The sequence below is a fragment of the Taudactylus pleione genome, unplaced genomic scaffold (assembly GCF_031769625.1).
Source record: "Taudactylus pleione unplaced genomic scaffold, aTauple2 ptg000080l, whole genome shotgun sequence".
NCBI classification, from domain to species: Eukaryota; Metazoa; Chordata; class Amphibia; order Anura; family Myobatrachidae; genus Taudactylus; species Taudactylus pleione.
Window position 1 is genome coordinate 11,668,787 of NW_028284482.1, and position 15,998 is coordinate 11,684,784.

A 15,998-nucleotide genomic window follows, 5' to 3' on the forward strand; every position below is an offset into this window, starting at 1 on the left:
TTCACATAAAAGCAGAAATTAAAATTACTTATTATATAACACTAAAAAATGACAAATGGAATAAAATAGAGTGCGGGAAAAGTGAAAGATCCTACAGCAGTTAGATTCCAAATATTGAGCATTCATAGTTAAGTTTATGTCAGAGTCTAACATCTTATTGTTCTAGGGTCAAAACATGAATGAAGAGGTTATCCACCATAAAGGATTTTTATTTATGCAATGATTTTGAAGCCAAAGATAAAGCAAAATAAACCAAAGTCGTTGAATTCTGCCTTTTTAATAAAAAAAAAATTAAATATTAACATTCATTTAAAGATATTTCTTCTAGCACTCTCAACAATAGCTAAAATAAACAAACAACAATAATATTTATATATTCAAACATCTTCAGACTTATGTTAGCAAAACTTGATAATTTTGTATTGCTAGACCAAATAAGATCCATTTAGAAAAGTATTTATCCGTATAAAAGTATTTATCCGTGACATAAGGCTCTTTGACCTAATTTGTTTTGTGCACTGATGTAACCTCCTAGTGTTGGCAGAGTCACTGACATAAGGAGGCAGCTACTATGCTTGAGCCCTAACCTCATACAAATATTGCTCACCCACTGTTATTAAAACAGGATAAATGACAATTAACAATTTATAAAACATTGCAAGTTAAGCCTTATTTCTATATAGTATTCACAATTTCTCTCTTTTAATGTGAATGAGCTACTCTTTTTTTTTTTTTTTTTTAAAGCAGAGTATTTTTGTAAGTTAGTTGTACCAGTTGTGCTCTCATTATCCATTTTCCCCCATACAGATCTACTTGAGACTAAATCCAGATAAGAACATATATTTTCCAGGTGATAGGCTGTACATCTGTACTCAGTGAGATATTAAAAACTGAAATTCCCCCCTCTCTGCCACTGCTGATTTCTCTCTAGACAAGTATAAAATATTAATGAAAAAAACTCTAATACCTCTAGAGAGTATAAGGAAGAATTGGCTAAATCGATCACTAATTATATTGAAGTACTATTATTTTTAGAATATGTATCAATGAGGGAATTCAATTCAGCGTGAATTGAATACCGCTGGGAGGGAGTTCGTTTAGTCCAACTAATGATTGCGAGTAGAAAATCAGACTACAGTGCCGGCTTTGAGGTGTATTTCCAGCTTAGCGTGGTGCTAACAGCCTCGCGGACGGGACTTTAGTCAGAGAATACCGGTTCTTGGGACTAAACACATAGGTTAAGTCGCGAGAACCGGCATGCTCCGACTTAACTACATCCCGTCGGAGTAAACAGCGCGGTAAATTGAAAAGCTCCGGGAGCTTCCTCCCGGCACAATTCAATACACACTGCACTGATTCGTCCCGATATTATTTCTTTTTAGTCTGGTCTGACTAAAAATATATTTGCAGTAGATAGACTTTTCTTTACAATGTGGTAACATCTGTGCTTTTTGTATATGCAAAAAGGTACCAGAACTCATGTAAACTGCTGAAGGTTCTGTGACCAGGTTAAGTGTCTCCATTAAGTAGCTGTAATGGACTAGTCTGGTGATACAAGTTCCAGCAATGACTTCGAAGTACTTCCTGTTCCCAGAAAAAAATAGGTCTCATTAATCCATACTGTTGAGTACATCAGAAAAAAAAAAGTATCTCTGCTAATGAATGCAGACGTCAATGGATGGGGACTTCCAGCTTCTTCCCTGCTTCAAATAATCCATTCATTTCCTTCTCCCACTCAGGCTTTTTAGCTCTTCCTCAATCAGGTGGGCTTCTGCCGTTGTCTCAGAGAGCTGTGATTACAAAGACGATGGGTCAGATCAAGGGATTTGAGAATACGCAGACTTCCTGACGAAAGTTATTAAATGTAACTGAAACGTTGACAGCAGTTTTGACTGATACAAAGCCTCTGATTGACTAGTCTCCCCTTTTTTGGGGGACTGTAGCATGTAATTACTTATTATTAGCATCAATAAGGTTATTACTTCTTTTTAGAGGCCCAGTGTGTATATAAATGCCACTGGTGGGAACAGAATTAGTGTCATAATATAGTGACCATGCCATTGCTCATATTTTATGTGAGGAAACATTTAAAAGGTCCTCAACTCACTTTACCTGACATATTTTTGTATTCCAGATAAGTTAGAAGGAACAATTATTGTAACATCTTAAAGGAAGATACAATTTCTGTGTTCATTAGATGGCTTATTATCCAATAACAAAAGAGGTTCTCCCCTACCTTGGTAATATTAGCTAAAATATTGTTTCTCACCATGTCTAGTAGGAGTTCTACTTTCAGACGCAGCAAGTTATTCTCTTCTTCTAACTGCATGTTCCTCTTTCGAAGACGCTGAAGCTCCTTCTGTGATCCAGAGCCACCTGACTCTGCAGAATGAATATAATACAGAACTATAATGGAGGACAATAACTTACAGAAGGGATCAGTCATGAAGTCAACTAGCCAATAATATTATATGCTTTACATTTTACTTCCTAGAGTTACCTTCATTAATTGGCAAAGCTGTAGTACACAGAACATTATGAATTTAAGTATTACCAATCGATCAGGTTTTGGGCTGATTGTAAAGATATATTAATTCTAACATTTTAGTATTTACTAAAATCACAAGTAGACTTTGCTGTAACTTTAAGGTCTGAATCCTGGGTTGTAAAGGATAATTCACAGACAGTTACAGTATTAATATTGTTTAGAAGGTTTTAGAAGGATTTTGCTTTATTTCAATGTTTAGTCAAACCTCAGAATATCCACAAGCCTACTCCGAAGTGAAAGTTCCAAGCCAAGAGGTATGCCCAGACATACTGCAATGTCACTCACTTGTTAAAAAAGAATAAAAAAAGAAAAATTGTGGATTGTTTTTATTCTTTAGTCAGTGGCATTACAGAACAATTCTAACCACAAGGTCCCAAGCATGATTTTCCTGCTACCACTACACAAAACAAAAACAAATATTTAGCAGATAATATGATCCCTAGTCGACTAGGACACCTGTGGGTAATAAGGACATCAGAAAAATCTCATCTATATTCAGCTCTTATGGCTCTGGGTTGAACAAACCTATACTCAGTGTTTTTTTCTATGCAAAAATGTACCAGTACTATGAACAAAAGGTACCGGTACACACCTAAATTGCTGAAGGTCCTGTGGCCAGGTTAGCGTCTCCCTGGTTTAATAAGTAGATGGAATGTACTAGACTGGTGATCTAAAACTCAGGATGGAGTGTTAGAATTCACTAGCACGGACGTTAGAGGAACTTCCTGTTTCCAGAAAAGAAAAGGTGCTGGTACTCAGTGCCATTAAGTACCATACCAAATGTACATAATTAGCAGGGATACTTACCAGCTATCCACTGTCCATTTTCAAATTTTAGACTTTGGCCTCCAAGGTTGATATTTGGAATACCATAATCTAGACCCAACTCGACCTCTTTGACTGTGCGATCCAGCTAGATATATATTAAGAAAACAGAATTAATGAAAATAGTTGCTTGACAAGATCTGAGAAAACAAAAGTCACCAAAACTGATAAACAACACTTTAAGCTGCAATTTATTTTACACCTATATAACCACTTATACTGCTTTTATATCAAAGTTCCGGGTCTGACCCAGAGGTTGGTACTGGATTCCAATCCGGATCAGAACTGGAACTTCCCGAGGGGCGTGGCCACGGAGGGCATGCTGTAGCACACGATCTGCGGACCCATATATCCTGCCCGACTATCCTGATCGCTCCCCCGGGACCTAAATCTGGTGCCTGGCTGGCGGAGTGAGTGGTGACCGCGGTGAGCGGAGCTGGCGTGGCTGCGGGGGCTGACTTACCCAGCAGCAGACTATCCTTAAGAGACGGGGCCTGATCACATGCGCCATCTTTTCTGACGGGGCAGCGTCCTGGCAGCAGCTCCTGTGAGACGGGAGGAGGTGATTCCTGGCGGCCAGCGGCAAAGCTCTGAAACACCCTGCGGGCTTCCTGTGTGGCTGACGGTGAGAGTTCCCCTCCTGGTCCTATGAGTGAGCTCAGCTCTGCTTCCTATATTGCAGGGCTGTGCCTGTTAATTTGCCTGCTCATTTATATGTGGACCCAGCTTCTTCTGCACCTCACCTCCTGGCAGCAGCTATTATTAATATATCTTTCTGTGCCTCATATATAATATGCAGTTACGAAGGTAGTGGTGTTGTCAATATATATTCTATATACTACTGTACCCTGCCTCATACAGCAATATACAGTCAGCTCCTCCCATACATATTGTTATGATGGGGAAGACTTCGGCTGCGGCAGCTAAACTGGAAAAGTTCTCCAGAGTACCCCCTGCCCAATCCACTTCTTCTGCACAGGGAGGCAATTCCCCTCCTACACCTCCTGTGGAGTCGATGACCTCGGCTGAGTCCTCTGACGCTGCGCTTCAACGAGTTCTTTAGGCGGGGACAGCTTGCGAGACTAGGTTGTCAGAAAAGATTGGGAAAGTACAATCTGATCTCTCAATTATACATCATGACTTACAGTGTGTGCGTGAGAGAGTTGGTGAGGTGGAGACTCGCACTTCCACTTTGGAAGATAACATAACACCTTTAAGCGTCCGTGTTGCCTCTGTATGGAAATAAGCTGGGAATCCATAGAGGAAAATGTCCGACATGGAGGGGCGCCTAAGGCGTAATAATGTCCGTTTCGTGGGGTTGCCAGAGAAGGAGGAGGGAACCAATCCTGAAAAATTCCTGGAAAAATGGCTGTCTGACATGTTCGGTTCTACCTCTTTCTCATCATATTTCACAATTGAGAGAGCTCATCGGGTGCCGTTTAGACCCCTGCCACCTGGGGCACCACCACGTACTCTAATAGCGAAGTTCTTACATTTCCGTGACCGGGACTCTGTTCTTAGACTGGCCCGCACTAGCGGTACATTACAATGGACCGGGACTCGTGTTTCTGTTTTCCCGGATTATGGAAATACAAAAAGATAGGGCCCAATTTCTCCTGATTAAAAGGTGTCTACGTGATCTTAATATTTCATACGCCATGTTATACCCATCCAAGCTTCGTGTCATTGCTGATCGGGAGACCAAATTCTTCACTGATCCGAGGGAAGCAGCATTGTGGCTGGATCGCTGCAGACCAGCCAGGGAAGCGCTGGCTAATGATTGATATCCTTCTATTTTATTTTGTGTTACACCAATTATATGTGGTTACAAGTCTGCCGCATAGTGCATTTCTGTTATAGTGTATATGGTTCATGCTTTAACGGTACTGTTATTATGTAGACAAATTATCGTATATCAATAAGGGTCTGATGCTAACATTATATATTTATAGATATATTCATAATTATGTATAGTATTTATATGTAGCAGCATTTTGTATTATATGGGTAGATTCCGTATATGTTTTCTCTGCTGGTTAGATACCGGATAATATATATTGCATTTTCTAAAAATATGTTTTTGTTCCTGGGGGAATACTCAGTGTTCGGAGGCCTCCAGGTGTTTTGTTCTTCAATCATTATATATTTTGCACCATTTATCTTATGCAAGTAAAGTAATATATTTTATTGAATTGTTTAGTTTAGATTAATAGTGTGGGATAGGGGTGTTCAGGTACAAGGTATGCCTAGGTTGGATGTGGTATAAAGGGTGGGGGGTGTTATAGGGGATGGGTCCATGCTAATTGTATGGGATAGTTTGCTTATTTTCTTTTCAATTGCAGTGGTTTTTCTCTATTTTGTGTGGTGTCACATACAAAAATATTTAAACATCCAGAAAATCATATGAAGAATAAGTAACTATCTGAATGACAGCTTCACACAATATTAATGTTCTCACTTGGAACGTGAGGGGCTTGAACGATAAGGTTAAGAGGTCGCTGTTGTTCAGACAGGTAGACAAATTATATCTGAAGCGTATTTTTTTAACAGAGACTCATTTGACAGGTGGGAAATTATTGTTGTTAAAGAAGCCATGGATAGGATGGACATATCACTCCTCACATACTTCAGCGTCACGAGGTGTGTCTGTTCTAGTGTGGAAATATGTCCGGTTCCTTTTGGAAAAGGTGCAGTGTGATGCATGGGGTAGATATGTGTTCTTAAAATGTAAAATTAATTCTATATCCTTATTATTATTGGCAGCATATATCCCACCTCCGTACTCCCATGATGTTCTCAAAAAGGTCGCTGAATTCTTGGCCTTATTCCCGGGAACACCTGCTCTATGCGTGGGGGACTTTAATAACATATTAGACCCTCTGTTAGATATTCATAGAATGTCTGCTCCAGCTACACAAGGGAGGGGAACAGGTTTCTCGAATACGGTTGGAGGAATGGGCCTAGTTGATGCCTGGAGGGTGAGGTATCCCTCTGCGAGACACTATTCCTGCTTCTCTTACACACATTCAACATTTTCCAGGATTGATCTGGCTTTAGCTACACCAGATTTGTTGCCTAGAATCCACAAGATAACATATGAGACCAGGGGGGATTTCTGACCACTCCCCAATAACAATCAGTCTAGACTTAGAGGGTCAGAGGGGCCAACAATTTTGGAAATTTAATCAGTTTTGGCTGTCACGCAAGGGCACTGGAGCGGAGTTGGAGGCGGAGTGGAAATAATTTTTTTAATTAAACAGTGGTACTGCATCTTTTTCAGTTTTGTGGGACGTCTTCAAGTCATTTCTCAGATGCTCTCTTTTATTCGAAGAGTTGCTGGTTTGAAGTTTTCCTATAAAAAAGTTGAAATGGATTTGGAGGCTTCATGTAAATCCTTGGAATTAGCCTATATTGCTGACGGTTCAAAATTAAAAAAAAAAAAAGCATGGTGGGATGCCCAAAAATTGTGGAAGGATTGTTTGATGGACAAGGCCCAATATAAGTTACTTTTTAATTCACACTTGCAACATGCATCAGGTGATAGACCCGGTTCTTATCTAGCTAACTTGGCCCGAATTGAACAAAAGTCACCCAATATAGTGATAAAATTAGTTGGGTCAGATAATGCTGAATATGTGCGCACCCCAGATATTGTGGAGGAATTTGTTAAATACTACTGTGACCTTTACAAATCTAAGTTGGTCCATTCCCAACAGGAGGTGAGTGAATTTCTGTCTGCTGTATCACTCCCGACACTCTCCCCAGAGGCAAGGGACTCTCTTGACTCCCCATTGACATTAGAGGAAGTAGAGGTGGCCCTAACATAGTTCCCAAATGGTAAAGCCCTCAGGCTTAGATGGGGTCCCCTTGGAGTTATACAAAAAACATAACAAAACATTTGTACCTCAACTATTGGAGCTATTTAATCAAATTTATGTAAACAATATATTGTCAAATTCTGAGGCACTGATAGTTGTCTTACCTAAATCAGGTAAAGATCTTACCAGGACTGAATCATACAGACTAATTTCTCTCCTCACTACAGATGTAAAAATCCTTGCAAAAATATTAGCCTCCAGGATTAACCGGGTCATAACCCAATTGATTCACTCTGATCAGACAGGCTTTATGCCCGGTAAGTCCATGGCAATAAATTTACAGCGGTTATTTACACACTTACAGATAAGACGTGGGGACCCACAAACCTCTACTATTGTGTCACTGGATGCCGCCAAGGTGTTCGATTCGATTGAATGGGTATTTCTCTGGGAGACTATGGAACGTTTTGGTATTGGCCCGGGTTTTATTAAGTGGATAAAGCTTTTATATACGGACCCTGTGGCGAGGGTGTCGGTGAACGGATTTATTTCCACATCCTTTTCTCTGTATAGGGGAACAAGGCAGGGATGTCCCCTGTCACCCATCCTGTTCGCTATGGCCATTGAATCCATGGCCAGCATGATTAGAAATCACGCTGACATACATGGGTTTCAGCTAGGATCAAGGGAAGATAAAATTGCGCTGTATGCGGATTGACATACTACTTTTTGTCACGCACTTTGATACCTCTATGCCTAAGGCCATAGAGGTTATTGACTTATTTGGAAAATATTCTCACTTATTAATTAATTGGGATAAATAATGTATCCTTCCCTTCAGGGGGACCTGCCCTGACGTTCCTGTTATAAATCTTCCTTTAAAATGGGTGAATTCATTTAAATATTTAGGAATATGGGGCCTGATTCAGACCCACTCGCGAGCGGCTGTCCGCTCGCAAGTGGGTCGATGTTATGCACTGAGCATGCGCACGACGGAGGGAGCTCCGTCGTGCGCATGCGCCAGACGCGACGAAAAGTCCTTCGCTCGTTGTGTCTGATCAAAGGGGGCGTGCTGTCAATGTTGATTCACAGCACGCCCCCTTTGGTGGGCGTGCCGGGGGCGTGCCTCCCTGACGGGGGCGTTCCCACGGGAACGCCTCCCGTCAGAAGCCGGCCCACTGACATCACTAGTGATGTCAGTGGGAGTGATTTTGGCTCTGATAGAGCCAAAATCACTCCGGAGCTTGCGGTTGAAAACCTCAACCGCAGGCTCCGGCTCGCAATTTCGATGGTCGCGATGGTCTCGACCATCGCGGCCATCAAAAAGCACGCTCGTATAGCCTGTGGGTGGTGACCCACAGCTATACGAGCGTCCAGGAGGACGCTCCATGAAAATGGAGCCCGGCCCTCATTCAGAGCGTGCGCTCTGCTCAGAGCGTACGGCTCTGAATGAGGGCCATGGATCTCTAATACCCCTCAACAATATTTGTCACTGAATTTACTGCCGCAAATTGCCTATCTTTAGTCTCGTGTCCCAATTTGGAGTAGTGACACCGGAGAATGACAAAGAATGTACAGGATTTTAGGTTCTCCAACCTAAAATCCTGTACATTCTTTGACATTCTCCGTTGTACATTCCTCAGAAATTTTTTAAACAGATTGATGGCCTTTTATCCTCCCTACTGTGGGCCAACAAAAGAGTCAGGATCAAATTAGATACTTTAACTAGGCCTCATGGTGGCTTGGCATTACCCTTTTTTAAATTTTATTATTTTGCTGCACAATTGACACATGTATGGGAATGGATTAATAACAAAACTGATAATTCCTTGCCTTCCCTTGTCCTGGCACACTATAAGACAGGCCTATCTCAATTGCGACTATTGCTGAGTGATTATATACATATAGATAATATGCCCCTAATTAGGCATGCCATCACTATCTGGAGACTGGTTTCACATCTATTACAAGCAGAGGACATAGATCCAGATACTCCTCTTGCTCATGCTAATTGTCTCAGGGAGCTCTCTGCTCTTCAGGTCGGTGAGTATAGTGTCTATTGGGCAGATATTTCAGGCAGAAACGTTGAAGTCCTTTCACCAGTTGCGTCTAGAGTTTGACGTCCCCAACCATTTCTTCTTTAGATACCTCCAACTTAGACATGCCATCAATGCCCAGTTCTCTGAAGTTGCTCTATCTCTACAGGAGTCTCCCATTTTATTGCAATCTGCTGGTTCTGGCCGCTTAATATCTGGGATTTATTCTAACTTATTGAGCAAGCATCATAAGTCTGAGTTATTATCTTTAAAACTGCAATGGGAAAATGATGTTGGAGTAATGGAGGATGATTGGAGAGCAGCTCTTGCTAGCCCTCGTTTTGCTACCACGTCCGTTAGATACCAGCAGATACAATAGTTTATAATACACAGAGTATATATATGACACCCGTCCGATTAATGAGAATAAGGGGCTGGATGGACTCAAAATGTCCTAAATGTAACTCATCTGAGGGGAACTTTTGGCACTTAATATGGTCATGTCCTCTGGTGAATTCCTTTTGGCAGGGGTACTCTGTGTTATTATTTCTACAGGTATACCTCAAGATATCCTTACCCCTACGACATGCATTTTGGCTGTGATTGATGCAGACACAGTTGATAAACATGCCATACGATACACTACTAATCTCTGTACGCTTGCCAAAGTATGTATAGCAAGGGAGTGGATGGCGACTTCTGGGCCAAACCTGGGAACATGGCTATCCTTGGTTGGGGCGGTTGCTGCACATGAAAAGTATGTTTATACTGCCAGAAATGCAGTGCAGAAATACTATGCTACTTGGGAAAGATGGCTCGATTCTCCACATAGTTGTTCAAGGATGACTGTGCCCAACCTGTTCAGTGCTTAACTCCAGGGAGTTACCTTACCATAATACGCAAATATTGTTGTGTGAAAAGGCATTGCCGTATATGTATATGTCAAGTTAAATATTTGCTGTTTTTCAAGTCATGTCATGTGAAGGAAGGAATATAATTCATTTGTTATTTAAATGTTGTGAAGTGAGACCACACACATTTATCTTTTTGATTTGTATTTAGTAGTTTTTATTGTATTGTTTACAATGTTTTTACAATGTAAATTTATTATGCATTTAAAAATCAATAAAAATGTATTGGATAAAAAAAAAAAAAAAAGAACTGGAACTTCCCCAGCACCGACCCAGGATATTACCGACTCAGCGCCGTTCACACTGAAGCCGTGTCTGCAGTGACCCGCTCTTCCGGCATTGAAGTGGACGCTTGGAGAGGACGTCATCTCCAAGCGCCACTGAAGCCGGCCAACCGCATGCGGCGTGATCCGGGTAATTGTGACCCAGAGTGCGCAGTTTACACTGCAGGGTGGCACGGGAACGACCCGTGGCCAAACCTGCAAAATACCAGAGTTGGACACCCGGGTCCCTGGACCCGGATGGATCCATTTATACCGACACAAATCCCGGGTTGATGCGCATTAACCCGAGATTTTTAGCTCAGTGTAAAAGGGGTATTAACTGACAAATATTTTCTTGTAAAAAAAGTTTGCAAAAATGTTTTTTTTTTTTTTTTTTAAATATCAAAATATGCAAATAATAGCTAATTAAACATGATGCTCATGTTTGTGCAATTTGATAAAAAACTAAAATTTGGAAAAAATAAATTGTATACAGTTTAAAAAAACAAACAAACAAAAAAAAACAACCCTTACTGTGTATATAAATAACATTTATTTTTTTAAACTGTATAAAGCAAATTCTTGCAGGACCTCACAGGGCAGAAGAGCAGTCAAATAAAGTCTGGGCATGCGCAGAGGAACAAACAGAAGGGATTGTGGCCCTGATTCAGAGCCGGACGCTCTGACAGAGCGCTCGCTCTGAATAAGGGCCGTCCCTGCTCCTTTTTGGTGACCACACACAGCTATAGCGAGCGGCCAAAATGATGGTCGCGATGGTAAAGACCATCGCGACCATCGGGCTTGCGACGAGACCCTGCAGTAGGGTCTCGCTGCCGCAATCCCTGGAGTGCTTTTGGCTCTATCAGAGCCAAAAGCACTCCCACTGACTTCACTAGTGAGGTCAGTGGGGCCGGCCCCAGACGGTAGGCGTTCCCATGGAAATGCCTCCATCTGGGCAGCCACGCCCCCGGCACGCCCACCAAAGGGGGCGTGCTGTCAATCACCATCGACAGCACGCCCCCTTTGGTGCGAGACCTATAACGACGGCTTGGCCGTCGTTATTCGGGTCTCGCGCATGCGCACGACGGAGCCGCCTCCGTCGTGCACATGCGCACTTGGGCAACATCGACTCGCTTGCGAGCGCTCAGCGTTCGCGAGCGGGTCTGAATCAGGCCCTGTATTCGGAATCCCGAAAACAATACCTTCCGTGACATCGCAGGGACAGCGCGTTACCACAACCGCTGTTCCTACTCAAAATATTGCTGCATAGCTTACATATTTTATTATAATTGATAAAGTCTCGTGACGATGTTGCCCGAAACTATTCTGGGCAACATAGTCACTCTTGCTGAATAGACCCCTAAGGGATGTATCAAACCTTAGAGAGATAAAGTGGAGAAATAACCCATAGCCACCAACCAGCTTCTAACTGTCATCATTTAGACTGTACTAGATTAATGACAGAAGCTGAATGGTTACTCTGTGCAACTTCTCCACTTTATCTCTCTCTAATGGTTGATACATAACCCCCTAATGTTGATATGTTAGTGAAAAAAGTAAGCATCACCTTAATTTCTTCTGGAAATGTTCAATAATCTTCTAAGCCATTGGAATTAGCTAGATTTTATGAATGCATTACCCTGTGTGATACATAATTATCCTTTATTTAACCACCTCCAATTTGACAGGAAAAGTTGTACAACAGGGTTTGCAAGCATATTACACAGGAAGGAAGCACATCCATGCATAAACACATACCGCATGCAAGTTGGAAAGTGATGCAGATTTTCTAGGTGGCGTTTTCTTTGGGCTGAAGGTGTTGCCAAACAGCGGCATCTTGCCAAGTAGCCGAGTGGATTCCAGTGCTGATGTTTAACGGTCCTTTCAACTTAAGGTTCTTTCTAATAGAAAAAAAAATACAATTAGTATTTAGAAAGGAACAGTGTTTCCACAATTTATGGTAAACATTTCAGATTTTCCTTTACAGGCAAGAAAGCCATAAGTCATGCATTCCAAGGACACTAAGCTCCAGCAAATAACAATGACTTGTGTGAATGCATATTACTTGTGATGATAAAACAAATATAAACACACGATTTTTTTTATTATGTAAATAAATGGCACCACACAGTGTATGTAGCACCATACATTGGCTAGACCAACGCGGTCCTCAAGGCTACCCAAAGGCCAACATACATCAGAGATGTATCGCTGCGATCAGAAATGCTGACCGGCGGAAATCAATGTTCCACGATTTGCCACAGGACCGGTGATATTCTACATGTTAACTTTCACCGATCTGCCAATCACGATATTTTTTTGATCGTGATCGGCAAATCTGTGAAATCCAACATATTGAATTTCACCTATCCACCGACCCGGCATCTCTGGATCCATCGCTGATGTATGGGGGTCTCAACAGTTCAGGAATTAGAGCTATCCATGTTTGAGCAGAGGTGACTTGATTAGTACCTCTGTCAATTTGATTTAACCACCTGTGCTCAACCATGGGTAGCTCTAAAACCTGAGCTGTTGGGGTGCCTTGAGGACCGCGTTTGGGAACCTCTGGGCTAGACATTAAAACCAATAACACAGCATAAGTATAGTATATCATTACATAAGTATAGTCAGGAAACAAAACATTACAATAAAACCATAGACAGGGGCAATGGGCAACTTGCTGTAGGCAGTGATGTGTCAGAGGGGGTGTAACAGCTCTCATTGATCCTGTACCTATCATAATTTCAAGCAAACAGAATCAGGGTTGCTGATAGGGTCAAGGAGACAAAGAGAAAGGATGACATGTACACCATTCTAGGGTTAGAACAAGAAGGAAAAGTGCTATCCCCAAGAGCTTCTATTCTAAAGGTAAAGGAATAAAAAGTAAAAAATAAAATGTGGGAAAAAAAAAAAGGTATTGAAATATATTCCAATTAATCATATTAATGGGAATCAGTATGAAATAATGCCGGCCGCATGGCCGGCGTTTCGATTCCCGGCAGCCCGACAGCTGAACAGATCCCGACAGCGGCAGCCCGACAGCGCTGGAAATCCCGAACGTCCTGAGGCAAGTAAATACTAACCTAACCCCCCTAACCCTCCTTAGGGGTGCCTAACCCTAACCTCCCCCCCAAGTGCCTAACCCTAATCCCCCCTCTAAGTGCCTAACCCTAACCCCCCCCTTCCCCGCTGCCTAAACCTAAGTGCCCCGGGAGGGTGCCTAACCCTAAGTCCCCCCAGGGAGTGCCTAACCCTAAATCCTCCCCGGGTGCCCTAAACCTAACCCTCCCCCCCCCCCGCGGCTGTCAGCTCACGGCGCCCGGCATCACTACGATCGGGATGCCGGGCGCCTGTCTCCCGGCGTCGGGAAAATGCAGGCGTCTAGATACAGACGCCTATCATTTAACCCACGCCGGGATAAAGCAGTCGGGAAGCCGGCTGTCGGGATCACGTCAGCCGGTTTCCCGACTGCATCCCTATTAATGTAGGTGAATCTGGTATATGATTTGCTTTCAGCAGGCAAATGATACACAGACAATTGAAAGGGGCTGATAATACACTATTTTAGTGCTCCCTGATCAAATAAGAAGCTGTTAAGCTACCTGAAAGATTGTACTCACAATACAACAGTCTTTCAGATTTTATGGGGCCTATGTATTAATAATTTTGAATTAAAATATCCCCGCTATGTACTAAACATAACTTGCAGAGACAGTGGTAGCGATAACAGCTGTCTCCATGAGTTACTTCACCAGCATTTGGAGTCTTTCACATTTGTGAAAGACTCCTCTGGAGGAATCTGACACTGAACATGTGCACAATGTCAGTTTCCGGTGCCAGATGGAGGCTGCTGGAAAGGGATCGGAAGATCTCTCTCCTGCTTGTAAGCCTCCATAGGCTTAAAATGGTTTACGCCATCCGAAGATGGTGTAAACTGATGGGGCCAGCCAAACTCTGAAAAGCTTCGTTTGGTACAGTACATACTGTAGAGGTCAGATTATAGTCCCCATTGATAATAATGGGGACCACAGTCTGCAGTGCTGACTAGCCTTCTGCAGGAGATTTCTGTGAAATCTCCTGCTTTAGGCGATTAGTACATAGCATTAATTCATAAAATTATGCAGAAATTTCAGTTTATACATAATTTAATGGAAAAAAAACAAAAACGACTTGATAAATAGGCCCCTATGAGATGAAACGATCTTGATAAATGTCCAGTGTACACACTACTGAATAATCATTTTGAACTTAAAAATTATACTGCATGTCCTAAAGATTGTCAAACATGATGTTTTAAATGAACTATTGGGGAAAAAATATCGGACTGATCATGTAGACCAGAGGTTCCCAACCACAGTCCTCAAGGCACACTAACAGTCCAAGTTTTAAGGATAGCTATACTTGAGCACAGGTGTCAATTAAAACCTCAGCTATTTTGACTTAACAATCTGTGCCCAAGCATGGATATCAGTAAAACCTGGACTGCTGAGTGCAATGAGGACCGAGGTTGGGAAACACAGATGCAGACACTACAAAGAGGTGGACGCAGCAGTTGCAGGTTTTTTTGTACATAATCATTCACAATATTTAAAAAGTAGTAATGAGTTTTATTTACCAAATGTAGCAAATCTGCCGTCTACTCACAAGATGCATCAGTTCTAAGGGCTTCACAGAGGACAGGTCAGAGAAACATGGTCATCTCTAGATTCCCTGTACCGATATGTAACTATAAACCCGTCGCCGTATTAATTACCTGCGTGCCCGGTCCTTACACGGCGAAATGGAATAATAGATGAACAGAACAACTCATCCGTTCTCACCCCCCGTGTTTTCTGCAGTTTTGCCCGAGCTACAAACTGCGCATGTGCAACAAAACGATGGCCCCCCATCAGCTCAAGATGGAGGGGTGGCCTGAAATATTACCGTCAAGCCAGGCTTAGGTACACACAAGGGTGATTGCTGCCTATTCGTTATTACTAAGCCTGTAAATTTATTATTTAGTGTTCTCAGTGCTATTATGCCAAATGGCAGAAAACAAAGTAACCATACCACCCCTGCTCGAATAAATGGATTAGTCCAAAGATTCCGTTGCCATAACAACGGCTGGGCGCAAACTGTCGTTATAGCAATAGAAGCTTTTGGAGTTTGGACAAATCCAATTGCTCGAGGGGAGTGGGTTGTTTGGGGCAACCGGCAACGTATGCTGCAAAACATCACAATTCGATTCGAATGGCTGCCGAAATGTAACAACACTTTATATTACCTTATATATATATATATATATATATATATATATATATATATATATATATATATATATATATATATATATATGTGTGTGAGTGTATAAGGAAAGCTCTATCAGCCTATAATACTTTCTGGCTATCTGTGAACATAAAATGGCCCATGCCGTTTCCTTGGTAGCCAGAGACGCTGGGTGGGTACAGTATGATTAGAATGATTTAAAGTAGGACTAAGCAGCCTCTGAGCCCGAGTGTTGGGTAAGCCTGTGGAATTAGGTGACACACAGCCGCTTTGTTGTTCATGCTCAACAGAATGAACACATATCTGGGTACACTGAAGTGTTATTTTGTGAA

At 42.1% G+C, this 15,998-nt stretch overlaps 1 protein-coding gene across 3 annotated transcripts; it reads right to left on the reverse strand.

Annotated features, from left to right (window-relative positions):
* Window positions 1-708: 708 nt before the first annotated feature.
* Window positions 709-15,252, reverse strand: CBY1 (chibby 1, beta catenin antagonist). 3 transcript variants are annotated; one of them, XM_088468134.1, is made up of 5 exons: window positions 15,155-15,252; window positions 12,160-12,298; window positions 3,356-3,461; window positions 2,270-2,382; window positions 709-1,790 (listed from the first exon to the last, which is right to left on the reverse strand). In XM_088468134.1, exons 2-5 carry the CDS (start codon window positions 12,235-12,237, stop codon window positions 1,719-1,721), a joined length of 369 nt encoding a protein of 122 aa, XP_088324260.1. In that variant the 5' UTR covers window positions 12,238-12,298; window positions 15,155-15,252; the 3' UTR covers window positions 709-1,718. The 3 variants fall into 3 exon arrangements, with proteins under 3 accessions (XP_088324260.1, XP_088324258.1, XP_088324259.1); XM_088468132.1 differs by having other exon boundaries at window positions 12,160-12,302; XM_088468133.1 differs by lacking the exon at window positions 15,155-15,252 and adding an exon at window positions 15,017-15,148 and having other exon boundaries at window positions 12,160-12,302.
* Between the last annotated feature and the right edge of the window lie 746 nt (window positions 15,253-15,998).